Source organism: Eurosta solidaginis, chromosome 2 (assembly GCF_040869045.1).
Source record: "Eurosta solidaginis isolate ZX-2024a chromosome 2, ASM4086904v1, whole genome shotgun sequence".
Classification (NCBI taxonomy): domain Eukaryota; kingdom Metazoa; phylum Arthropoda; class Insecta; order Diptera; family Tephritidae; genus Eurosta; species Eurosta solidaginis.
In genome coordinates this window covers 65,628,500-65,654,811 of record NC_090320.1, presented here as the reverse complement: position 1 = coordinate 65,654,811, position 26,312 = coordinate 65,628,500, and the positions used below count along the sequence as shown (strand labels likewise).

At 38.7% G+C, this 26,312-nt stretch overlaps 1 protein-coding gene across 1 annotated transcript; it reads right to left on the bottom strand.

Moving 5' to 3' along the window:
* Nucleotides 1-1,245: 1,245 nt before the first annotated feature.
* Nucleotides 1,246-7,060, bottom strand: Papss (PAPS synthetase). Its single transcript, XM_067765591.1, has one exon. It carries the CDS (start codon nt 6,741-6,743, stop codon nt 4,866-4,868), a length of 1,878 nt encoding a protein of 625 aa, XP_067621692.1. The 5' UTR covers nt 6,744-7,060; the 3' UTR covers nt 1,246-4,865.
* Between the last annotated feature and the right edge of the window lie 19,252 nt (nt 7,061-26,312).

The window sequence follows — 26,312 nt, the reverse complement described above, 5'->3', positions numbered from 1 at the left end:
ACAAACATTTTAAATTTTAGTGAAAATAGAAATTTAGTGCAATGTGTCCAACAAAGCACAATACGATAGCAATGTCAAGCATTCAACTCTTTCACTGGTAATTAATTAGGAATTATCTTGCAATATGTTTGGAGGCGGCCAACAGTTTTACTTTTGTTAAGTGTGTGTGTTGTTCCAGGTCTTATGCAATTTTAGCTCACCTTGTACTATTCTTTATCTATGCGCGGTGAGTGCTTATTCTTGTTTCGCTAAGGAGACTCCCTGAAAGTGTTGGGGAGCCTAGCAAGCCATTCAACCCTGCTTCACAATAACTGAGGCCAATTGGGAGGACCAAGCGAGATCAAGTCTTCCTCCTCCTCCGTCAGGATTCAGAGAAGTTTCTCTGCTGCCAAATTTGGGTGTTAGGAATAGTTTATGGAATCTATTTCCGTTACACTATTTTCATATCTGCATTGAAATTCCGGAGAAAATTTTTGTCTTGAATACTTCAAGAGCCATTCTTAAAAACGGGTATGGTGGCCGAGAGAGTAACACTTGTTGGAAAGAACGATTCTGTTAGATTTCTGAGCTTACATTGTTTTCGCCAGAGATGGACGAAGTCTTTCGTCACCACATCTACTTTTTCACCTCCAGGCCAAAGAAGGCAGAATTTACGGCGCTTTTATTAAGGCCAGTAATATCAATATCAGCCAGCAGCTGTACGACAGACGTAACCAGCTCGCGCCGCAAAAAGTTGAGAAATCGCACATCTCTAAAATTTTGCCGGTGGTAGATCTACTCGGTTTGTAACCGCACCGTTAAGGTCTATTCAGTTTGTCGTCTTTTTTAAGGGTTGCCATTATCGCTCCTGCAGGAATTTGTGCCAGTTGTGAGATTACCGTTACCCACCGGATTTTCTAGTAGAACTTTTGGGCATTATTTCTAGCGGCCAACACTTAACCTCCTTGCACTCATGCCCATTGATAATATTTCGAGAGTGACATAACATGGTCCCGTCGAACCTTCTTGGTCGACGGCTCACTGAAACCATAAAATTAGCTTGTGTTACTGCACTCACTCTCTTCGCTAGGCAAAGGCTTTTTTAGCTAAAATGGATTTGGGCTATGCTGGACTTCAATTCTTTGGCCTACATACAGTGTAGCCTGGCTACCTGATTACAGTAGAGCCAAATGTTAGCCACCTGATAACCAGACCTACGACAATACTCAATCTATTTTGGTTTGTAAATTAGCTGCAACAAAGCAATTAAGATTCATCAACACACGGCTTACAATTTATTGGTACATTAATAAAACATACAATTATAATAGTAAATTGGAAGAACAAACAATGAGGACTTTATAGTCCTAAAGCATACATAATTGTTATTGCATACAAATAACTAAATAAAATATAAATATATATATTGGATCGATCATCCGTCATCCTCAGAAAAATTTCTTTTGGCGTTGTGCCATCTTCAGTGTCATTTTTTTGTTCTTTTCGTTTTTGCTTCCATTGAGCTTTTAATTTGAAAATGTGAGCTGCCACTTGAATATATAAATGAAAAAAGTGCAACTAACCACCCTATTCTAATGAGCTGCAAACGACTGTCAGGTTTTTTCAATCAAGATTTGTAGTAGAATTTTGTCTTATGATACAATAAACCAGACAGTTGAAGTCAGAACACAACATGAAGTCGCATTTGACAATACTCGCCCTCATATCTGCAGCATTGATTTGTTCAGTATCATAAAAAATAAATAAAAAATACTACATTAATAGGCCGCAGGCCCTTTCGTAGTAGGGTTTATTTTCTTTTCCTGAGAGCAAATGGAAAAGATTTAGTCAAGGGACCTGAATGGTTGGATCCTCAGATTATCACTTTGTTTATTTTTTTTTTTCTGAGAGCGAATGGAAAGGTTTAGTCAAGGGAACTGAATGGCGGATCTTCAGATTATCACAGCTAAATAATGTGGAAGCATTCTGCTGACATCAATGCGATGATTGACGAACAGGAATAGTATCATAAAGTTGCGGATGAGTATCTGTGAAGCTTGTAATACGAAAACTCTGCATTGACGGTATACGAGGCCAAGACCCAACATTTATCTATGCAAACCAAGCGTTGAGGTAGGCTCTTTGAGCAATAGTAGTTGGCTGGTGTAAAAATATATAGCGGCAGTGGTTTTACAGCAACGATGTTTCAACAAATCAGAGCTTATAGACTCGCCAGATAGCAACAAATAATTTTGGCTTATCAGAACTTTATTTTAAATATCTCTGGCTAACTTTAGAAAAACTAACTAAAACGTTTAGACAAACAAGAAAACTCCCCGTCGTGTGATCAAACCCGACAGACATTGTTTTGACTATCTATCCACCTGCCCCTCCCCTAACCCTCTTCCTAACTTATTTCGATCTGCATTTTCTGGTTGACCTTAATCGACTCATTCATTCTTCTTTTACTCTCACGCTCCATCTTCCTCTTTACTTTTCCGACTTTCCTCCAACTTCCCCTACTTTTTCATCCCTTTTCCTCTGTTTTCTCTTTTTTCATGTTCCCGTTTCCAATGTGGAGATTTATCGAGTGTGGCTCTTTTCCGTACATTACATTACTAAGTAGTAGGTAATAAAAAAGTAGCAAAATAGCATCAAAAATTGTCTCTCCCTGCTACTTTAAAATTCATGACCGGATTATGAGGGTGTCAAATTTTTGTTGTTGTACTACTGACTTCACCTCTCTGGTTTTATTGCGCCATGGTATAGAAAAATAATAGTAAAATTCTTGCCAAACTGAAAGACAAGCCATTTCATCTAGTCAATTTACATTCAAAAACATAAAGGAGCAAAAAATAGTTTTCCAAAAAGTTAGGAAAGCTAACTAGCAAATTTTTTGTAAAATTCATTGATCGACTAGAAGATCGCCAGATCTCAGACTTTGTTTCAAAAACATTTGTTTGAATAGCATGCTAACTCTGTTCTAGATTTAAAAATAATTTTGTTTTACCAAAAAATAATATGTAAATAATTAAAAAAAGAAATTATGTATATGTTTTAACTAGCTGTAGTTAAATACAAATTAATATAATCACACAAATTAAAAAGAAAAGAAAAAAATTAAGTTAAAGCGATCTTTTTGTTTTTCGTACTCAAACCCAGATAACCCAAAAATAGAAACCTTTTCGTTAAAAAAAAAAAATAAGTCTTTTATTTAAATATAGTCCATATACGCAACTGTTTTTATCTTTAACTGTGTCGTTAATTTTCAATAAAAATACAATTAGGCAATTCACAAGAGCAAAAAATTTAAGACTTTTTAAAGGTCGAATTGAATGAGCTGCAAAGCTATGTACTCGAAAAAATTCTAAATTTTAAAAATTTTGCTATTCGTTGAATTGCTGTGAATTTTATTTTAGGTTTTGAGCTTAAATTCTAACCCCTCAAACATTCTCGGAGCGCTCATGACTTAGGAATCCGATATGAGTTCGAAATATATGAAAAATATGAGCCTCAGATGTATGATGATATAGGAGTCTTTTGTGACTCCGATATGATGAAAATGGTGCGCTATATGCGAAGAGTGTTTGGCAAACAAAACAATTTTGGAAAAAATATTCATATTCGAAGAAATGTTGTTTATAATGTGTCTTGCTGTTTCCGTTTTAAATTGGCATGAACGCTTCTATCTAATTATGTTGTTGCTATTGTTATCTAATCAACTACATAATGATCGGCATTTTAATAATGTATGTAAGTCTGTTGAGCCAGTCTTTTCTAATTACGGCTGACGTCGGTATGCTCTACATTTATGGATTTCCTCAGACATTCCTGTTAACCAAATAATATTGAGGATATGCTTCCCCATTTTTAATGCCACGCGTCCTGATCTAGCCAATCGAATCCCTTAAATCAATCTTCAATCTCGTCAATGACTCCGAAAAGAGAAATTATGCGCTGTTTATGTGTCTATTAGCAGCCATATCGGACTCTTACTTGGGCTCATATAACGTATGAAATTAAGCTCATTAAGAAAGACCATTTCAAGAAGGAAAATACATTCATTAAGGACTAATAAATGAGCTCATTATGAATGTTTGCTGGGTAGGGAATCGGAAAGAGAAAATTTTATATTTTAGTTGAAAATCAATGTGGCCAATACGGTATATTTGTTCTGCAAAAACGTTTCGCAAGGCATCTTTCAATGAAATTTATTTGAAATATTAACATAAAAGGAAATTAGAATAAACACTTATCCCCAAACTCATGAAATATAAAAGGGAAATTAAAATACTTATCCCCAAACTCATCAAAAATATAATAGGTTTATAAAGTTTTTTAAAATGAGACTTTCATAAAAAATTCTAATTACATAATCTTTAGAAAGCTACGAATTTAATTTTTTTGAGAAATCTGGTATTAGAGTTAAAAGGATTATATTCTTAATAATAATATATAAATTTAATGAAATTCTATAGCAAATGAACATAAAGACACTCACATCGTCGACGGCTTTGTAAAACCGCCTAATAAAGAATTGCAAAGCCACTTAACAGGCGGTATTCAAGAGCGTAAACTGTTTGCGAAATATATACATAACATTTCAACAAACGACGTTGAAATGTTTGTCAGAGTTCGATGCCTGTCGCTCATGCAATTCCGTAATAGGTGGTTTTATCTGAATATCGACGATATGTAATCTAACTAGAGGTAATTAAAATATAGAAAATTAAAACTTTTTAAAAAGCGTGTGCATAAAATACATGGAATTCTAAAATAAAATTTGATTTACTTTACAATACATTGCACATTTAATGTGCGCATTAGAATTAGCTAGAATTGGTAATTTGGCTAGTTTGTTTTCTTAGTTTTTTATGCAGCATCATTTACTGGCCCAATACCGATTGATAATATTGTGCTAATATTTGCCACGCTTGTGGCACCATAAACCCATCAGGCGGTGCCTCTCCCGTTCTAGCCAATGTGCGCATTTTAGTACCTGATATGAAATCGAAATCATTCTTACGACTGGGTTCGAAAAATGCCATACATAAATTCTTTTTGTCATAAGCAGCAACGCGGAAGGGTAAAATTTCTAAGTTATCCAAACCTTGTGCCATTTTCAAAACACGTTGACCATGTGTAGCATCATAGAGATTTCCATCGGGATAACACAATTTATTTGGATGTGGTACACCTGCAGGATCACGTCCAACAATATAAAAGTTCGAACCAGCATTCATTCTTGCCTTGGCATGCCATTGCACCTCGGTAGGGCCAGCGTACATCATTGGTGAAGGGAATATCGCAAGTACGGTGTCTTCGGCTTTGAGTGCACCAGAGTCGAGTACAGCTTGATGTTGCGCCATTCGAACGGCTAAAGGCACATCATCATCTTTTGTCCAACCACCTAAAGGATGTAATAGGAGCACAGGTTTCTTAAAACCTCTTTTAGTCAACTGACGTTTCGTGTCTTGCATTAGTAGCGCATGTCCATTGTGTATGGGGTTTCTTAGTTGAAATGCAAACACAGTATCTGCTTGCATTTCTTTGAACTTTTCACGCAGTTCATTTGGTGTCAGTCTATATTGATCTAAACCATCATTCCAACGTATACGTTCCACAACTTCTAATTCGCCACCAACCAAGTAATCGCCACCCTCAAATATCATTTTTATATAGGGATGTCCTTCATGCGTGGTGCCAAATTGACGCGATACACGCTCCTCTTTACGATGATAGTAGAATTCTGGCTTGCGGATAATGGCTACTGGTTGTCCTTTAAATGCGAGTGTAACAGCTGATATTCCATCTAATTTTGTTTTTGCATCTGTTGAAATTGCTAATACAATTGGTATGGATTGATTTTGACGTTGAGTATGCTCATCGGTAATGAACGAGTTAAAGTGAAGTGTTTGCAAATAAATATCTTCTCTCATAAATCCACGCAGTGGGTATGCCCAGCCTTCGGATAGAACTTGTATCCACTGTAGATCGACTTCTGTTATTGGTATTGATTTTAAAGTTTTCGCTTCATGTAAAAAAGCTGCCTTCATGCTTGGTTCAACAAAAAGTTCTGCAATTTCATTTTCATGGCTCTTCATTTTAGGTATAATGCCTTCAGTTTCCAACAATTTGATTAATGCTTTAGCAGATTCTTTTATCGTATAGCCATCTGTGTTAATGATGAGTTCTGGGTTTTCAGGCCTTTGGTATTCTTGTGCGATTCCGGTAAATCCTTTCAAAACACCTTGACGTGCTTTCTTGTAAAGACCCTTAACATCCCGCGACTCGCACACAGCTAAAGGCGTATCCACAAATACTTCATAAAATTTCAAATCAGCATCTTTATGGATCCTACGCGCTATCTCACGATCAGCAGAAAATGGCGAAATAAAGCTACATATCGCAATAACTCCACTATCAGCGAAAAGTTTCGCTACCTCTCCTACCCTTCGTATATTTTCTTCGCGATCAGCCTGTGTAAAGCCAAGATTTTTATTCAAGCCCGTTCGTATATTATCGCCATCAAGTCCGTATGCGGGTATGCCACGTTGCACTAAATATGCCTCGAGTTCGAAGGCAATTGATGTTTTGCCAGCACCACTTAGGCCTGTTAGCCATACGGTGCATCCACGGAAGCCACGACATAATCCTAAATTTCTCCCCCTTACTTCTCGTGTAACTTGATGTTTTTGTTCAGTAACGTTTGTTGCAACTTGAAGGCACGTTTTTTGTTTTTTATTTGTTGTTTCGTCACTCATATTCTTACTATTATGCGCTTGCAGTTGTCGAAGTAGTAAAATAATTTAAAATAAAAGCACGATTTTTGATAGTAAATGTAAGTACTGGACTAGCCGCCCCAATACTATGGTGAATCGTTGTTCTAATTTTTGCAATAGCTCCTGCCTTGAATTTATCACTTTACACAAACTGAACGTTAATCGATCTAGTTTGGGACACGATTTTCTTCATTGGCGTATCAAATAATACTGCCATGCTTTCAATAGATGAATGAAAAACAACTTTTTCTTGTTTAATTCATGTTTTTATTATATACTCTCACATTATTGTAGTAAAAGTAAACATTCTCTCATCATCATCAATAGCCAATATTCCAGTTGTCAAAAACATGCTAGAGAAATTTGGTGGATTGTTTACATCAAAAATGTGCTACCGGATGAATCAATTTATATGGATATAGCCCTTGAAAGACCAATTACTGCAAAGCAAAGACAAATCACACACAGAAGATTGCGGATTCAAGAATTCAAAATTGCTTCGTTCTTGGCATCTACGTCACAGCTGACTGCTTGAGCGACGGAAAGAAAGAGAGAAAAAAACAAGAGCAAATAACGTAAAAATTGCCCATAAAAAACAGCTGATCTTTTGTTTACATGCGCATTCTTGTGTGTGTGATTTCCGACACGGCATAGATTCATAACAGCCTTATTTTTACTCTAGATTAAAAATTGAAATAAAATGCATAACTGCTACGAATTATTAAACCGTACACGTTCCCGAGATGGTCGGGCTAGCACCTTAATGGTGCTATGGTACCGGAGCGTACCGGATTTGTATCCGGCAAAGGACCATCACATGGATGACACTCCCCAAAACCTTCGGGGAGCAACCTTATCGCTACAACAACAACAACAACAACATTAAACCGTACAATAAAGCATATACTGTCTCCAATTGAGGTTTATTGAGCGTTAAATTTTCTTATATGTATATTGCACACTAACTACAAAAGAGTCGCAACTTCAAAAATGTTAATGGGAGAAGGAAAAAAGAAAAACGGTTTATGTGAAAACATCTGTAATGGTATACTCAAATCCAGTTTTACAAAGACGGAGACATTCATTATAAAATGAATTGACCAAATTTTGTTGTAATTATTTGTATACGGACATAATATATAGCACATTTGAATTACGAATATTTGACTACTCGTACATTCACAATTATTTCATCAAAAAAGCCACATTTCACAATAATACAAGCAAATTTACTTACTCTTCACGTATAAAAAGACTCAATTTTAATTAATACACAACAAAGTTAAAACTATTTTGCAACAAGTTAGTCAGAATTTAGAATAATACGCTTTATGCGTAAAAAAACTGTTCACTTGTTCTTAAGGGCCCATTACTGATAATTAGCATAGACTTGACTTCACTTGGCGTAAACTTGGCAACTTAGCCACGATTATACTCCACTTAGCGCATACAATCTGGCATCATAACCAATAAATGTCAATTTGTATGACAAAATGTCAAAACGAAATGGAAACAAACAAATGGCATCTTAAAATGTAAACGTCACTTAGAACTTACGTAGAAAATCAAAATTCAATAGATTTCTAAGCCAAGTTAAGTGTTGCTAAGTTTTGAGTAATCAGTAACATGCAATGTTCATATAACAGCACTGTAAGTGACATTTCTCAAGTCAAGTCAAGTCTATGCTAAGTATCAGTAATGGGCCCTTTAAGCACATTGACACAACTAAAAATAGTACTCATTAGTTGATATAGCGCAAGCTATGCAATCAACACCAAATCTGGCATAACGGTAATTTTGCAGTTAAAGAAGAAAGTAATGACAACTTAATTTAAGGGACAGTTAGAGATGTGAACCGTGAATTGGTTTATGGAAAAACCCAATTTTGAAAAATTTTAAGTTATGACTCTTTTGTAGTTAGTGTGCGATATATATATATATATATATATTGAATTATACTCAAATTGGATCACCAAATATAGGGAGCTTGAGAACTTTTATTTGGTTTTCGAATACTAAGAGCCATTTTTTAAGTGAAAAAAGGATTTTGTTGCGATTGTTGCCAAACTGGTATGCTTGGATACCAGGGGCATAGCGACGGGGGGAAGATTTTGGGAGTTTAAAACCTCCTTGCCTCAGGATCATTTGATTTTTTAGGTCGTTACAATTCAAATATTTGATGTTTTTATGTCTATGCTAATAAATTTCTTGATAGTTCTGCTACGTATTTACTTCGTTGATGATATTATATTTTTAATATGTAAGCATATTTACATACGAAGTGAACACTTTTATTTTAATCATATTCTGTTTCATAATAATTCTGCAATTTATTAAATATACAAATGTACGTGTTAAGTTTTACTATAATTTCATAAAGAAATTTCCTTGTAAATTTGCCTAACGACCATCTATATACATATCAGAGAACAGCAAAAATCGAACACAACAACGTTCGATTACATTCGGAACATGTTCGTGTTCAATGATCCAACTTGCTTAAACGAACATAATCGACATTGATTTAAAATCAACCAACTTATTGCATGCGTGAATACAATCAATTCAGGCGTTTCCTCGTTTGTCTCAACCGCGATTTCATTCATCGGAATGAAAAGGCAAATATGAAAACTCCATGCATCTGAATATTTGCATGATTTATCTGCCCTTACGTCACGGCGAAAAGCTACATATAAACAGACATATAAATATTGTTTACGGTTTTGTTTGTTTTTCGAACTAAACGATATTAATTCTCGTGTTTTGATTTTATTCTCCACATTTAAATAATGTTAAATTTACAGCATTTTTTCGAAGTACACATTTCCTATTTTGAAATATAATGCAAATTTGACATTATTTTCCATGCTGAAAACACATTATTATAATGTAATATCTAATTTTTTTTTCATATCAAAAACACATTTCAAAAATGTAAAATTCAAATTATTTGATAAATGAAAAAATAACGTGTTTTCACATTTTAAAATGTAAATAACACATTAGTGTTTTTTCCGTGTAGATATGACTTTTTTAAATTAATTTTTTTTCTATTCGATCAGTTTCCTTCTTTTGAATTTTATATACGTATACGTCAGATCTCATGCATAGGCTCAAAAAGCATGAATTATACTTATTCCTGAAAGAGGTATGTACTTCGGTTTTTTTTTTTATCAATTTATATATGATTAATATTCAGGAATGCGATTCTGTGGCTTTTCCTAATGTTCACATGTTGTTGAAAATCTTGTGTATGCTTCCAGTAACAACGGCAACGAAAGACAGATCTTTTTCAACTCTTAGGCTAATTAAAAACTATTTGAGAAACACGATGAGTGAAAATCGATTGAATGGCTGTGCATCACTAAGCATCCACCGTGATCAAATTGTTACCGTTGATGAAGTTTTAGATGAAATGGCAAAGAAAAGCCGACGCATGCGCTTGAGTTTTTAATGTAACCTTTTTCATATCATATTCTAAATACACGTACTTTAATGTTAAAGCTAAAGACAACATTTTTTTTATTTATTTAACAGAAAAAGAAAAAAATTTTTTTTTGAATCCCCCCAAGGCAATTTTCTGGCTACGCCCCTGTTGGATACTAAGACCTTTTGATCCTTGCGCAAGATTAGAGAAATCAATTTGATATAACCACCTCGAATTTAACTTGTTTTCTTAACAACTAAATGCGTCATAGAGCAAAATGTTATGCTAAAGCACTAGCGCGGAAATTCCTTGGGCTCATGTTTTATGTGCGAGTTTATGCTTCAAATAAAGTTCACTAGAGTTTACTCTTGCCACTTTGCTCTTAAACTTAAAATTCTACCGTTGAACTTGGTTTCAGCGACCAAACAAGCAGGAATAAATTCTAGTCAACTTTAACTCAAGTTTAAACTTGAATATACTTCAATGCATTTGCGATGCGTATGCTAGGTTTTATATAATTTTTTGGGAATAAATATGAACATGGATTTTAGATAAACAATCAATAAAAATTGGAAGAAAATTTGCATGCATCCGGTAGCACTCTGCTCAGTGTTTGTTGACAACTGGAATAAAGCGAGGTGAGAGCGCACTAAACGCATGAACACATTCACGGCGACAGTGTTTAAGCAAAGAGGATAGATGAAAATAAGTGTCATCAGTTTGCTACCAGGGGCAGTAAGAAGCTCGATGGAATACAAAAGGGGGACTCATTTAACCTTATAAAGTGTGTAAACGTATAAATTTATCTCATGCGTAAACGAACTGTCAAGTTTTGTATAAAAAACCATTAACACAATTTGTATAAATTTACGCACAAATTTCATGTGTAAACGCGGTAAACTCAAAGGAATACAACCTTGCAAACATAACATTTCATTTTCTTCAGAAAACTCCAACATGAGCAAGTCAGTTACAAGAATATCTTAGCAGAGACGTTTTGTTTTTCACTCAATCTTGGCATTTTTTAATTTGTATAACGATCAAACATTTTTTTTTGGCAGTAATACAGCTGATAGACAATTAAGTTTATCAAGAATATCACTAGGTGCGTTCATATAACAGCGCGAGTAAATGGATATAATTTTACACCTTATAAATGTATGTGCTTTAATGTGTCTCCTAAAATTTTTTCTATAAACGAAATTTTTTTGTAATTGCGTCACAGTTGTTCATTCGGTGTAATAACCCTGCGCAATTGTCATTTTTGTAGAGAGAATGATTTGATAAATTAAATATAATTGTTGAAATGAACACAAATACGGCACGAAAATGTAAAGAAGATATTTTTTGCATGACTCGCCATAGGAGTGGCAAACTGACGCCTCTTATTTTAGTCTATCCTCTTTGGTTTAAGTACCGGATTAACATAAATGCTTTTCTATGAGATACACGTTGACAGATGCGTTCAATTTAGGCTCGGACTTGCTATAAGCAGTTTATCGAATATGCACAAAAAAGTCAATAGTTGAAATATTTTTATTATATAGAGAGCTTATATGTCAGAGTCGAAGCTCCTGAAAAAGCGTTCTACATAAATACATCCATTTGACGCTTATTTAACCTTGAAAGCTTTGAGAAGGCAGAAGGTAATAAATGACAGCGGGTAATAACAATAAAAAAGAATGCTTCCCAAAATTAAGCCGAACCTTTTACTTCAGAGTTAAATTTAAAATATGTCAAAATTGTACAAGGTAAACTGTTATAAGAACACACCCTTAGTGCTCTGAAAATGATAGCTTAAATCAGGGGTCTGGGATGTATTTGAATTTTATAAGATCTATGTTAATTAAATACATTTAAGTGTTTTATTTGATTTTAAAATTAAGTTAATCTTTTCATGATATTTGGAATAAAATAAAAAGTTTTGCTTTTTCCCTATATGTTGGATCTTTCAATTCTAATTCAAATTTCGCTTACATTTCAGCATTTTTCTTCTAGTTTATTTCAAAATATTTTCGCTTGCAAAAAGATTCAAGACTCTCTCGGATATCTCTTTAACCGAAAGAATTTTTTTTATATCATATAAGTGATTTCTTTCAGCGAAGGTTTGTATTATGTTGCAGTTAAAACTTAGGCAGGTAGAGACAGTTCATGTACTTTTTCTTGTTAATTACATTAAAAAATTGAGAAGGTGGGCACCACTACATATACACGGTTACCAAATTGAGAATGTTTTAGTATACACGCACTTTTGGTAAGCTGTTTAAGCGCGCGTGCGACACTTTCGTACTGTACGACCATCGAAATCAAACTAAATGAGCTTTCGTTGATTTTGACGGAGTTGTCATTGTGCTCTGCTCATCGTATACCACCATTGGCTTTAACTCTTGTTAATGTGAAATTTAATATGTTGGACGCATAAATTGTGTTCGATGCGACAGAGAAGTCAGCTGTTTATTCGTTCCAGATGGTCTATGAAAAATATAAGTTTTCACAAATCACCTTCTCAGATTGCACATTAAGGCCCTTATTATGTATGTCACCGTGAATGTTTGCGTCGCATTCACTCACATTCACATTCACCCAGAATTCGTATTTTGTAACTTCTTACGTATTCGCGTTCGTTCTCTTACGTAGTCACTACGTATTCACCACGTATTCACTGAGACTGTCAATCCCAATACGTAGCCAGTATAACCACTTATCACTTTTGTTATTTCGGTAAACTTTGCAGTGCATTTTTTTCGGAATAACATCGTTTTAACGAGCTGGCAATATTGAAGGTAAACACCTGATAATTGTAAATAAGAGACGGTGTAAATCAATAGATGTTAATATTGTTGTTAAGTGCAGTGTTTATTATTTCAATAATTCAAATTCCATTTTGTGAACATGTAAAAATAAAAAAGAAAACAAACATACTTATGCCTGATTGTATCACTTTAGCCTCCTTTTTCAAATGCCAAATAAAATGTTAATACGAAATAAATGGAAAACTGTTTTGAATCATTCCCAAATCGGTTTTATGGCTATGTTCATATCTTCTTCCCAGCTTCTTTTACATTTGTGGTGGTGCTTTCGAGTGATGTGAACCATTTGCTGGTAATTGTAATTTTTTTTGGCAATAATCCTCTACGGATGGAAAATGTGTTGCTGGCTGTAAAAACCGAGCCATTGTAACAGTAGCAGCACAACAATTGTCAAAGATTGTTATGGTAACGCATTTACAAGGGAAGCAGTAAGGAAGGCGGTCGGCATGATGTGTTGGTGCACAGTGGCTAGTCATTGTCGGCTGGGGCGGGTCCTTGCCAACCTTACTGTTCCTGCGCCATAAGCAGAAAAATGTTCCTATCATGCCTATCAAAACGAGCAGCTGTCAAATTCAAAAAACCTGGCAGAAGCGCAGAGACCGACTCAAAACGCTTATCAATACAAAATAAAACAACATCCGGGGGAACCGGATGTCACGGACAGACCGTTAACATTCCAAAATTTAAATTCAAATTCAAAAAAAAAATAAAAAAAAACTGACGCAAGAAAAAATTACCGAACCGGACATGACCGGTTACTACTCTGAAAATCAAATTCAAAAAAAAACTGCTGAAAAATAAAATTGCAAAAAAAAACTGAAAAGAAAACAAAAAGGGCCGAATATATATAGGGGGCGCCGCGGGTGGTGTTGCGACGCCCGGTGCTTTGTCCCACCCTCAAATAACCATGGCCACCGACGCACCTAAAATTTCGGTGGCCCCTTACCTGTCTTACCTTATGCCTTCTAAATAATTGGCGACGCCAGCATTCCCATTTCAATTACAAATTTATTTATAATTCATTTTCATTACGGCTTATTACTTAGGATTATGATTTAATTTATATAAGTTTACAGCTAGGTACATTAAAGTGAGCGAAATGATGCCGTACAAAAAGGAGGTTCACTAGGAGTGATTAGTAAGAAAAAAAAGTATGTACATATATTCATTCCTTTTGATATAAACTTGATTTAGATCCAGGTCATATTTACTTTGGTACTGAATTCAAAAAAAAGTAGACCATCCCAATTGGAGGGTAGGCAGGGGTATACATGGAAGCTTCCTTATACCTGCTCACTTTGTTGTGGGCATATGTCGAATAGCATTGTTTTAAATGAATATGCTTAAATATACGTAAGGACAGACCTATTTGTTCTTACAAATCTCTCGTTTTAAACCACGAACTTTCTTCAAAATACCCTGAAACATATGCAGGTTAGAATTGACCAATAAACGTTTAGCGTTTGACGCAATACTTCAACGTCTGTACTTAAGATTTACATTTTTATTTAGGTGTACGGTGTAAATTAGGCTTTTATTTAAAATTTAAAATATATAAAAAATAAATAAATACTAGGCGCGCTATACCATCGGGGAAATACAGACCGACTTTCCTAAATTAATCATCTAAAACATGTTTACTTGCGAAGTTGAAAAATACAGAAAACTCCAATATACATATGTATGTATGAATACACTAATTTTCAATAAGAACAAATAAAAATAATCTGACACCTTTTAAATATTATATTTAACTTTTACATTTCAAGTATGTGTATATAACATACAAATTGGCATGTCTAGTCCTTTAAGGCTAAATATACATACATAGTCAAGGTATTTATCATCATGCATATGCATCTGATATCAAATCTTTAATTGTATTTATCTTGATTTTAAATTTAATAATCCGAAATTTCCAAATTGGGTATGCCTTCTTGGTTGTCTTTCGTTAATGCAAACCTTACCTAATCTTAGTCAGAAAATTCTATACGAAATTGGCATAGCCAGGACATATGCGAAATTTTATTTAGGGTTACCACAAAGCATAGCATTAGTTTTGCGTATTTAACGCAAAGGTACAATAGTGGTGGAATTCAAACGTAATACAACGGCTGGCATTCTCCAGCTGACTAAACTTAGGCAAGTATTTCATAAGGGGGGTTGCATACATATGTGCAACCTAAGTGGTCATATGCTTATATGTACATATACCCCTACTCACTACGCACCTTGGTACATTTTCTAGGTGGCTGCACTCGACGCGCACTCTAATGGGGCATATGTCTATATATTCATATAACTATACCCAATTTAGGTAGCTAATCATACGTGTAAATGGGTGGCGATTAGATGTAAATAGTGTTAGTGTCGTATATCATGTTTCGTGTGCCCACCCTTATGTACGTGTACCTAGGAGTGTATGTAAGCTCCACTCAAGGGGCTTTGGAACGGACTCACCCCTTTATGTGGTTATTGCGGTAGTTGTTCTGGTTGAGGTGGCCGGCTCTGGGTGTGCCCGGCTTATTTCGTTGGGCCTATAGGTAGCGGCCTTTGCTGCTGCGGTTGAACTTGCTGTTGTTGATGTTGCTGATACTGCCGATTCAATTCATTGGCTGTTGTTGTTGAATCTTACCATTTGTTATTTGTGCCAATACGTTCATGTTGCCAAAGACCGTTTTACGTATTCAATACAAAATCGATTTTATAAAGTTGCAATTAATTCAAAAAAAAAATTTCCCCGGTTTGTTGTTGTTGCCGGTTCAACGGGCCCATGAGCATATAAGGTGTTTGCCACAGGTGGTTGTAATTCTACTGCATCCACATTCATGTACACATAACCGCTTGCAAATGTGTGAACAAATTTTTCAATTGTAGTGAGACTCCTCGCTGTTTTTAATGCGTTCAGCAAAATTCGTATATTTTATACTTAGTAAGGTATGATTGATTGAACATAAAATGGAAGTGCGGCTTTTTATAGTTAATAGCAAAGAAATGTATTATAAAACTATTGCCAAATGTTGTCCTTTTTGATCACTTTTATTTTCCTGCAGATTGATTGATAACGTTGCCGATATCTTTCTGTAACTTCGGTAATATTTTTTTTTTTACTTTTTCTGCAAAGATATAGCAAATATCACTTTTCTGGTGTGTATCGGGCGGAAACTCATGCTAGAAGAGAAAAATTTTTCTTCCTCATGGCCGGTCTGTCTGTTCCCTTCCTTTCGATATTTTTCTTTCTATCGCCACTTTCACCACATCGCTAGGTGTGTTCGCGTGAACACGCTCCCAAGGGGATCATGGCCGTAGACCGCAGCAGCAGACCGTAACAAACCTGCTTCGCTTAGAAGGCCCGACGATGAAGCGAACAGGAACCCGGATCCTCTGTGGGAAGCTACTGCCAGGGATCTCCGACGACAAGCAACGTGGGGCACGACTCACCCCTGAGATAAGAGTCTCAAAGTCCTACTACGAAGCTAGCCGGGCAACATAGGTCTATCAAAAAAAAATTAAGTCAAGTTGGGAGTAATTTCTGTTTCCTAGTTATACGGGCTTTGCGGCAATTAGACATTTGTTATGGAGAACTCGTCAAAACTCCAAAAGATGATTCCTAGAGGTTATCGCTCCCATTGGAATGCAAGACAAAAAAAAAGGTGTAGACATTTTGATCTGGAGAACTCGTCCAAACTCCGAAAGGCTAGTCCGACCTAAGCGTGGACTGCCAGGGTGTTCACGGTCCTCGGTGAGTACGCGTGTGAACAACCTATGAGGTCACTGCTCGGGGAGAATACTGGGCGAGATGTCCCCGACCGCCAAAACGCCCAGACAAAAAAGGTCCAATTGGTGGGTATAGAAAAAAAATCAAATTGTAAATTGGTAAAAGAAACGCCCTTGTTGGTTCATTGCGGACGAATATCCGAAGCATGGAAGCGACCTATCAATTTCCCGTTTAGGTCCTCGAGATCATACAATGCATTGCCTATTTTTCGAAGCACGCGACACTTCAGGTATTTGGGTAGGAATTTGGCGTTAATGCCTTGTTTAAAGTTACTTAAGGCAAAATTTCTTCGGAAAACTTCCTGACCTTCCTTATAGTTGACTTGTCTAGAGCGCTTGTTATAGGTGGTTACTCCCCTATCCTTGGCATGATCTAAATTTCTACGGATCTGCTCACGAATATTAGTCAACTTGTCAGCTCGGCTTACTACCGTAACCTGGTCTTCTCGAAGGCTGCCGAGTTTCCCTAAAATGCTGTACGTTGAGGCATGCTGGACCATGTTTTGGCCATATAATGCAAAGTATGGAGAACACTGAATCGCTGTATGAAAATCACTTCTCAAAACTGATAAAATTTCGGGTATATGCTTATCCCAATTAGTGTGGTCAGGTTTATCCTTCAGGAAAATCCTAATCTTAGAAACAATTTCTCTGTTGACGCGTTCGGATGCGTTCGCTTGGGGAGAATATAGCCCCGTCCTCACGTGCGTCACCCCGTAGTTTGCAAAAAATTGGTTCATTTCCTTCGAGATGAACTGTTTACCATTGTCACTGTGAATAAACTCAGGGACCCCTACAGCCGGAAAAATTTCTGAAGCGAAGTAATTTATAACGTTTACAGTGGTGGCTCTCTGCATGGGCTTTAGCCAAACGTATTTTGAAAAATGGTCTAGTACTATGAAAAGAAATTGATTTCGCCGCTTAGATCTCGGATACGGCCCTAGGAAGTCGCAATATAACCGCTGAAATGGCCTTTCGGATTCAAAGGTACTCCCTATAGGTGGTCTCGACTGCTGATTGGTGGGTTTTACCGTTTTGCAGGTGTCACAACGCTGGACGTAGTCCCTGACGTCCTTAGCCTGCTGCGGCCAGAAGTACTTCTGCCTAACACGTTCTAAGGTTTTCTGCCATCCGCCATGGTAACTCCGGTTAGCGTCATGTGCTAATCTCACTGCTTCCTTAGTCAACCCTTTTGGCAACCATAAACGCCACAGCGAGTCTTCTTCCCCTTCCATCCCCTTACGAAACTTAACTCTTTTGAAAATTACACCGTCTACCACTCGTAAATCCGGAAGTGATTCCTCGTTTTCGGTGACGGTCCGAATTAAGTCTAAATATTCGTTGCTGCAAAATTCGGGAGAGATTAAATCTATTTCTCCGGGCGTGGTAGTGAAAGTTAACTCGTCAACATCAAAACGCGACAGCGCGTCTGGTACTACATTCAGGGTGCCCTTACGATGTTCCATTCTAAAATCGTATCTTTGCAGTAAGAGTGACCATCTCGCCAACCTCCCGCTCAAGTCTTTTTGTGTCATCAACCACTTGAGACTGGAGTGGTCCGTAACAATCCGAAAAGGTAATCCTTCGACATAGGGTCGGAAACGCTTCACGCTGATTATGGCTGCAAGACATTCCAGCTCGGTTACTGTATAATTGCGTTGAGCATTATTCAGCTTTTTCGACACGAACGCGATTGGATGCTCAGCGCCGTCATCATCGACCTGGAACAACACTCCGCCAACACCTATTTTGGAAGCGTCGCATTGTATTACGAATTCTTTGGAAAAGTCTGGTTGGGCCAAGACAGGCGCCGAACTCAAGGCTACTTTTAGTTTTTCGAACGCCTCTATAGCTTCAGGAGTGAGTTTAAACGGGCCTGCTGACTTGCGGAGACAGTCGGTCAAGGGACCTGCCAAGTCAGCAAAATTGGTAATAAATGCTCGGTACCAATTCGCCATGCCCACAAACCTACGCACTTGCCGAGGGGATTTAGGGATCGGGAAGTTTTGTATTGCTCCTACTTTTCCCGGATCCACTTTCAGACACCCGCTGCCTATCAAATACCCTAAGTAGCGTATTTCCTTCTGACAAAATTTACTTTTTTCCACATTTATTGTCAGACCTGCATCTCTCAAACAGTTCGCCACTTCCGCTAGCAATTTTAGATGATCCTCAAAATTAGTGCTACATACCATCAGATCGTCCAGGTAGACAAAGACGTTCTCTCGCAGACGCGAAGGGATCGCCTTGTCCATCAGCCTACTCATAGTCTGCGGTCCATTGCACAGACCAAATGGCATCACCTTGAAGTGGTACAGAGGCCTCCCCGGAACTGCGAATGCTGTTTTTTCCTTCGAGGACTCTGTCAATTTGATCTGGAAGAACGCGTCTTTCAGATCAATGCCACTAATAAAATGCGTATCTTTCAGTCTGCTCAATAAGCCGTTGATATGAGGCAGGGGGTACGAATCCTTCTTAGTCACCGCGTTGACCTTTCTCGAATCTATACACAGCCTGACTTTGCCTGGTTTCCGGACCAGTACTACAGGACTACACCACGGGGAGTTGGATTCTTCTATAACTCCTAACTGTAGTAACCTGTCTAGTTCTCTAAAAGCTTCGGCTTGCCTCGGCGGCGAAAGAGGAAAATGCTTGCTTTTTATAGGCACAGCATCACCGGTGTCGATGTGATGCTCCACTAATTTAGTTTGCCCTAGGCCTAACTTCTCGTACGAAGGAAACGTCTCGATGACTTTTCGCAATTCTGATTTCATTTCTGGTGACAATTCATGGAGGTTAAGTTCCTCTTCCTTTTCAAGCCTAGTCTCTAAGCACTCTACGCTCGGGAATATTTCGGGAGCTAACGCAAATGCTCTGCAAAAATCTACCCCGAAGTATGCTTCTTGGAGCAATGAGGGAACAAGGTAAAAACGAATAATCTTTGTGATATTTTTAAAAGTGACCGGTAGGGATACTGAGCCTAAAATTTTTTGCTTGTTGCCGCCCGCGGTATATACGAACGCATGTAAGGGCTGATATTCGAAGCCGCTATCCTCTAGGAATTCTACTCCATTCTTCCCTAAGATGGAGACGTTGGCTCCCGAGTCCAACAACCCTACAAGAAAACTATTTTTAATTTTAGCCTTTACTAAAGGCCTTTCGTCCTCAGTAAGCGTTAACGTGGTGGCTTGCAGCAGTCTACGCTCCTGTACTCTCCTGTGGTATCTCTTCCTACACTTCAAAATATTGTCCGATACCGGATATTGGTCAAAAATGGTATGTCTTATTTGTTCATACCCATCTTCCCTTTCTTCTAGGGTTGGGAAAAGTTGCGTTTGGCACGCGACATCCCTATGCTGGCGTCGCAGAATTTTGATTTGCTCGCCCATCGTGAAAGAGGACGTTCGACTCTCGGATTCAGAACTATTCGAATCGTCAGTACTATCGGGGAAGGTTATTATTACAGTCGAGGGTTCTTCTGCCAGGGTACTACTGCACCTCGGAAGCTCACCACCTCCATGCAGAGATTCGCCCTCTGGTTCAGCGCACGGGACGACGCCTCGAGCACTGGCTGATGTGGGAGCTATGAAGCCGAACGAGGTTCCCCCATCTTCTCGCTCGGGTACTGGTTTCCCTGCCTGCGATGGTCCCTAGGGCATTTAGGAGTGAATACACCCTTATACCCACATTTAAAACAAAAAGGACTTTTTATGGGTTCCTCGCAATATATATAGGAGTGCCCCATTCCCTGGCAATTCCAGCACTGGATTCCCGAGTAGTCCGGTCTTCTGCTGCGTCTATATTCCAGCGCCTCTATCTGCGGATCTATCTCGCCGTTCTCGCCTTCCATCGTCATGTCCGGGGTTGTCACGCGTGCCTCGCTTACCTGCCGTCCTGGGTAATTGGCTCCCAGCAGCTTGCTCTCTTTCAGCACTTGTTCACCTCGGCGTGCTACATCGCGCAGATCATGGAGGTTCCTTACGTCCGCATTAAAAAGCATTAGCTTAAGGCTACTGTTGACGTTCCTTTTTATTATGTCAATCAGTAGAAGCTCTGACATCGGCTCCCTTAAGCGCGCGTTCAAGGAGATTATGTCCGCGTGAAACACGTCATAACACTCACTTGCCTTTTGCTTGCGCATGGAGATCTCCATCATGATCTCGTGGTCCGTTTTCAAAGTGCCAAACTCTCTTTTTAAGGAGTAGCACAAAAAGGCATATGTCGCATTTGGGTTTTGTTTGGTAAATAGCCAGTACCATTCTTCGGCTCGTCCAGAAAGGAATAAGTGGAAACTGGCCATTATTTGTTCGTCAGGGCATTGTGTGCGCTCACACAAGGTGTTTAATTTGAAGAGGAAATCGCTTACACTCCCAGTGCCGTCGAATGCGATTTTCCACTCCTGCGGTTTTACTGTTATGCTGCTTGGAGTCGGGTACATTGGCGGTACTACCGATGGCAATGGGTTACGGTCCATCCTGCTTGCGTTCCTGTGTTGCTGGTGTGCTTGCTGCGTGGATTCGAGAGCGGCGTTGAGCTGGGCCATGTTGGCTCTAATTGAGCCCATCTCTCTCCGCATTTCCTCCTGCGAAGCCTGGAACAGTTGGTGTAGCACGTCCACCCACGAGCCTCCACGAGTGGCTTCGTCCTGCATTCCTAGGAGGTTCGCCTGATCGCTGGTAGCGTCCCCAAAATTTCCAACCTCTTGATTTGGTGGTAAGGCACCCGCTCCATCTGGTGCATAGTTCGACACATTGGTCATTATCCCCGAGATGTTGTGGGTGTTTAGCAGCGATGCATTTAAATTGCTGGTGCTTACAGGTATGTCCAGTTTGTCGCGGTCGTCGTTCGGGCCCGAGCCTATATGAGTCCCCGCGGGATTTCCGTAGGATCCTCCTACTGGGGTATGCACCACCAAAGGACGCCTTGCTTTCGAAAAAGCCCCCCTATTAGCACCGCCCCGGTGCTGGTTCCCTCGTAAACTGCCCGCACTCTCGAACGGAGTGTTCCGGCCCGTTTGCCCGTAGGACTGGTCACGCGACATAATCCGTTAGAAAAAAAAATTCTTTGTCAAATAGTATTCGAAAAAAAAACCTTCTGTTCCCAGAAGATGGTTTGTTAAAAGAGGAAAAAAGTTTATATATCTATATATAAAAAAAATTGTGCGAGAATTAATGCAATCATTTATCAATGATCGCACCAAAATAGAAAAAAATTTCAAAAGCTGAAAAGAAAACGGTTATTATATATAAATTTTATATGCACAATGTAGGTGGTGATGGGAACGCTGACATCCCATCATTAGAAGGCAGTAGGCTAGGCAAAAAAAAATTTGATACAAACACATTCATACTTGGCCCTAGTGCTCCCAACCGCAATCGAGGGGGGTCTTAAGGCCCCCCCTCCGAGTTGGGTTGGGGCCACCAGGGTCCGCTCCAGGCACACACGAGTAGGTCTCAACACGCCCAGCCGCAACGCAGGGGCAGTCTCCAGGGGCTTGCCCCTGGGACTGGTTGGGGGTGTTGAGGCCTCCCGTCCATTCTCGCTGGACACCCCTCCTGCCTCCGCCGCAATGGGTGGAGCGGTTTCGAAACCGCTCCCCCAGTCTGGTGGGACAGGAAGGGGTGCCACTCTGAATCCCAGCTCAACCCATCACCATCCAGGTGGTATTCCAAGCTACCACCTGGGACGTGGGATGAGCTGGGGTCCTCACTACACGCGCACACACATTCACCCTGGACAACACAAATTCGGCTAAAGGAAACAAAAAACTACTTTACAGCAAAACCCCAATTTAGCGGACAATATTATTCCATAGCCGACTAACGGACAACTTCCGGTAACTAAAATCCCACTTACAAAAAAAATCAAGTGCGTTTAGCACTGCCTCATCGGGTGGAAAAAAAAATCCGGAGACTTGACGTAAGTCCGTGGCTCCTTCGGCCACTGCCCCCGATGACCAGCCCGGACAACCTGATCCGTCTAACCATCCCACCGCAACGTAGGTGGCAGCTCTGTGGCTGCTCACTCGGACTGGTGGGATGGTCAACCTCACAGGTTGACCCGACTGACCCTCGCGGTCAGCGCTTCAGGCGCCACGTTGGGCGCCATCTGTTATGGTAACGCATTTACAAGGGAAGCAGTAAGGAAGGCGGTCGGCATGATGTGTTGGTGCACAGTGGCTAGTCATTGTCGGCTGGGGCGGGTCCTTGCCAACCTTACTGTTCCTGCGCCATAAGCAGAAAAATGTTCCTATCATGCCTATCAAAATGAGCAGCTGTCAAATTCAAAAAACCTGGCAGAAGCGCAGAGACCGACTCAAAACGCTTATCAATACAAAATAAAACAACATCCGGGGGAACCGGATGTCACGGACAGACCGTTAACATTCCAAAATTTAAATTCAAATTCAAAAAAAAAAATAAAAAAAAACTGACGCAAGAAAAAATTACCGAACCGGACATGACCGGTTACTACTCTGAAAATCAAATTCAAAAAAAACTGCTGAAAAATAAAATTGCAAAAAAAAAACTGAAAAGAAAACAAAAAGGGCCGAATATATATAGGGGGCGCCGCGGGTGGTGTTGCGACGCCCGGTGCTTTGTCCCACCCTCAAATAACCATGGCCACCGACGCACCTATAATTTCGGTGGCCCCTTTACCTGTCTTACCTTATGCCTTCTAAATAATTGGCGACGCCAGCATTCCCATTTCAATTACAAATTTATTTATAATTCATTTTCATTACGGCTTATTACTTAGGATTATGATTTAATTTATATAAGTTTACAGCTAGGTACATTAAAGTGAGCGAAATGATGCCGTACAAAAAGGAGGTTCACTAGGAGTGATTAGTAAGAAAAAAAAGTATGTACATATATTCATTCCTTTTGATATAAACTTGATTTAGATCCAGGTCATATTTACTTTGGTACTGAATTCAAAAAAAAGTAGACCATCCCAATTGGAGGGTAGGCAGGGGTATACATGGAAGCTTCCTTATACCTGCTCACTTTGTTGTGGGCATATGTCGAATAGCATTGTTTTAAATGAATATGCTTAAATATACGTAAGGACAGACCTATTTGTTCTTACAAATCTCTCGTTTTAAACCACGAACTTTCTTCAAAATACCCTGAAACATATGCAGGTTAGAATTGACCAATAAACGTTTAGCGTTTGACGCAATACTTCAACGTCTGTACTTAAGATTTACATTTTTATTTAGGTGTACGGTGTAAATTAGGCTTTTATTTAAAATTTAAAATATATAAAAAATAAATAAATACTAGGCGCGCTATACCATCGGGGAAATACAGACCGACTTTCCTAAATTAATCATCTAAAACATGTTTACTTGCGAAGTTGAAAAATACAGAAAACTCCAATATACATATGTATGTATGAATACACTAATTTTCAATAAGAACAAATAAAAATAATCTGACACCTTTTAAATATTATATTTAACTTTTACATTTCAAGTATGTGTATATAACATACAAATTGGCATGTCTAGTCCTTTAAGGCTAAATATACATACATAGTCAAGGTATTTATCATCATGCATATGCATCTGATATCAAATCTTTAATTGTATTTATCTTGATTTTAAATTTAATAATCCGAAATTTCCAAATTGGGTATGCCTTCTTGGTTGTCTTTCGTTAATGCAAACCTTACCTAATCTTAGTCAGAAAATTCTATACGAAATTGGCATAGCCAGGACATATGCGAAATTTTATTTAGGGTTACCACAAAGCATAGCATTAGTTTTGCGTATTTAACGCAAAGGTACAATAGTGGTGGAATTCAAACGTAATACAACGGCTGGCATTCTCCAGCTGACTAAACTTAGGCAAGTATTTCATAAGGGGGGTTGCATACATATGTGCAACCTAAGTGGTCATATGCTTATATGTACATATACCCCTACTCACTACGCACCTTGGTACATTTTCTAGGTGGCTGCACTCGACGCGCACTCTAATGGGGCATATGTCTATATATGCATATAACTATACCCAATTTAGGTAGCTAATCATACGTGTAAATGGGTGGCGATTAGATGTAAATAGTGTTAGTGTCGTATATCATGTTTCGTGTGCCCACCCTTATGTACGTGTACCTAGGAGTGTATGTAAGCTCCACTCAAGGGGCTTTGGAACGGACTCACCCCTTTATGTGGTTATTGCGGTAGTTGTTCTGGTTGAGGTGGCCGGCTCTGGGTGTGCCCGGCTTATTTCGTTGGGCCTATAGGTAGCGGCCTTTGCTGCTGCGGTTGAACTTGCTGTTGTTGATGTTGCTGATACTGCCGATTCAATTCATTGGCTGTTGTTGTTGAATCTTACCATTTGTTATTTGTGCCAATACGTTCATGTTGCCAAAGACCGTTTTACGTATTCAATACAAAATCGATTTTATAAAGTTGCAATTAATTCAAAAAAAAAATTTCCCCGGTTTGTTGTTGTTGCCGGTTCAACGGGCCCATGAGCATATAAGGTGTTTGCCACAGGTGGTTGTAATTCTACTGCATCCACATTCATGTACACATAACCGCTTGCAAATGTGTGAACAAATTTTTCAATTGTAGTGAGACTCCTCGCTGTTTTTAATGCGTTCAGCAAAATTCGTATATTTTATACTTAGTAAGGTATGATTGATTGAACATAAAATGGAAGTGCGGCTTTTTATAGTTAATAGCAAAGAAATGTATTATAAAACTATTGCCAAATGTTGTCCTTTTTGATCACTTTTATTTTCCTGCAGATTGATTGATAACGTTGCCGATATCTTTCTGTAACTTCGGTAATATTTTTTTTTTTACTTTTTCTGCAAAGATATAGCAAATATCACTTTTCTGGTGTGTATCGGGCGGAAACTCATGCTAGAAGAGAAAAATTTTTCTTCCTCATGGCCGGTCTGTCTGTTCCCTTCCTTTCGATATTTTTCTTTCTATCGCCACTTTCACCACATCGCTAGGTGTGTTCGCGTGAACACGCTCCCAAGGGGATCATGGCCGTAGACCGCAGCAGCAGACCGTAACAAGATAATACAACATCCTTGCAATAACCGACTCGTTGAGGCTCAATTTTTGCCAATGAAACTAAAGGCACCTATTTTCCCAGCTAGACCCCAAGTCTGAAGGTACAATTTTGATGCAAGGGGCCTTTATCGACCGGGGTGACGCGTTTCCATTCTTCTTTTGCTATGCATCTAGTGGTTCGCTTAGATGCTCCATTTGGAAACCATTTAGCTGGAACTGCTTGGTCAGCACCCCATTTCCCTCTTTAGAGGCCTGTACTTACTCCAGTGAGAGTAGTGTAGGTCGGGAGTCTATATTGGCGACGGCTCACACACAATCGGTCGGTTAATTACTTTATACTTCGTCAGCAGCTTTGATTTTATCTTTTCACCAAGTGCGAGCGGCATGCTGGGGTTCTTTATTTTTCTAATAACTTAAGCCTTTCAGTAGCGACAACATTACCAGCCCGAAAAAGCTATGGAAGCCCAAGGAAACTTGCTTTCAACAGGGGTGGA

Excerpts from the sequence above, each read along its gene's own strand:
- Papss (XM_067765591.1), bottom strand. The coding sequence starts at position 6,743 with ATGAGTGACGAAACAACAAATAAAAAACAAAAAACGTGCCTTCAAGTT.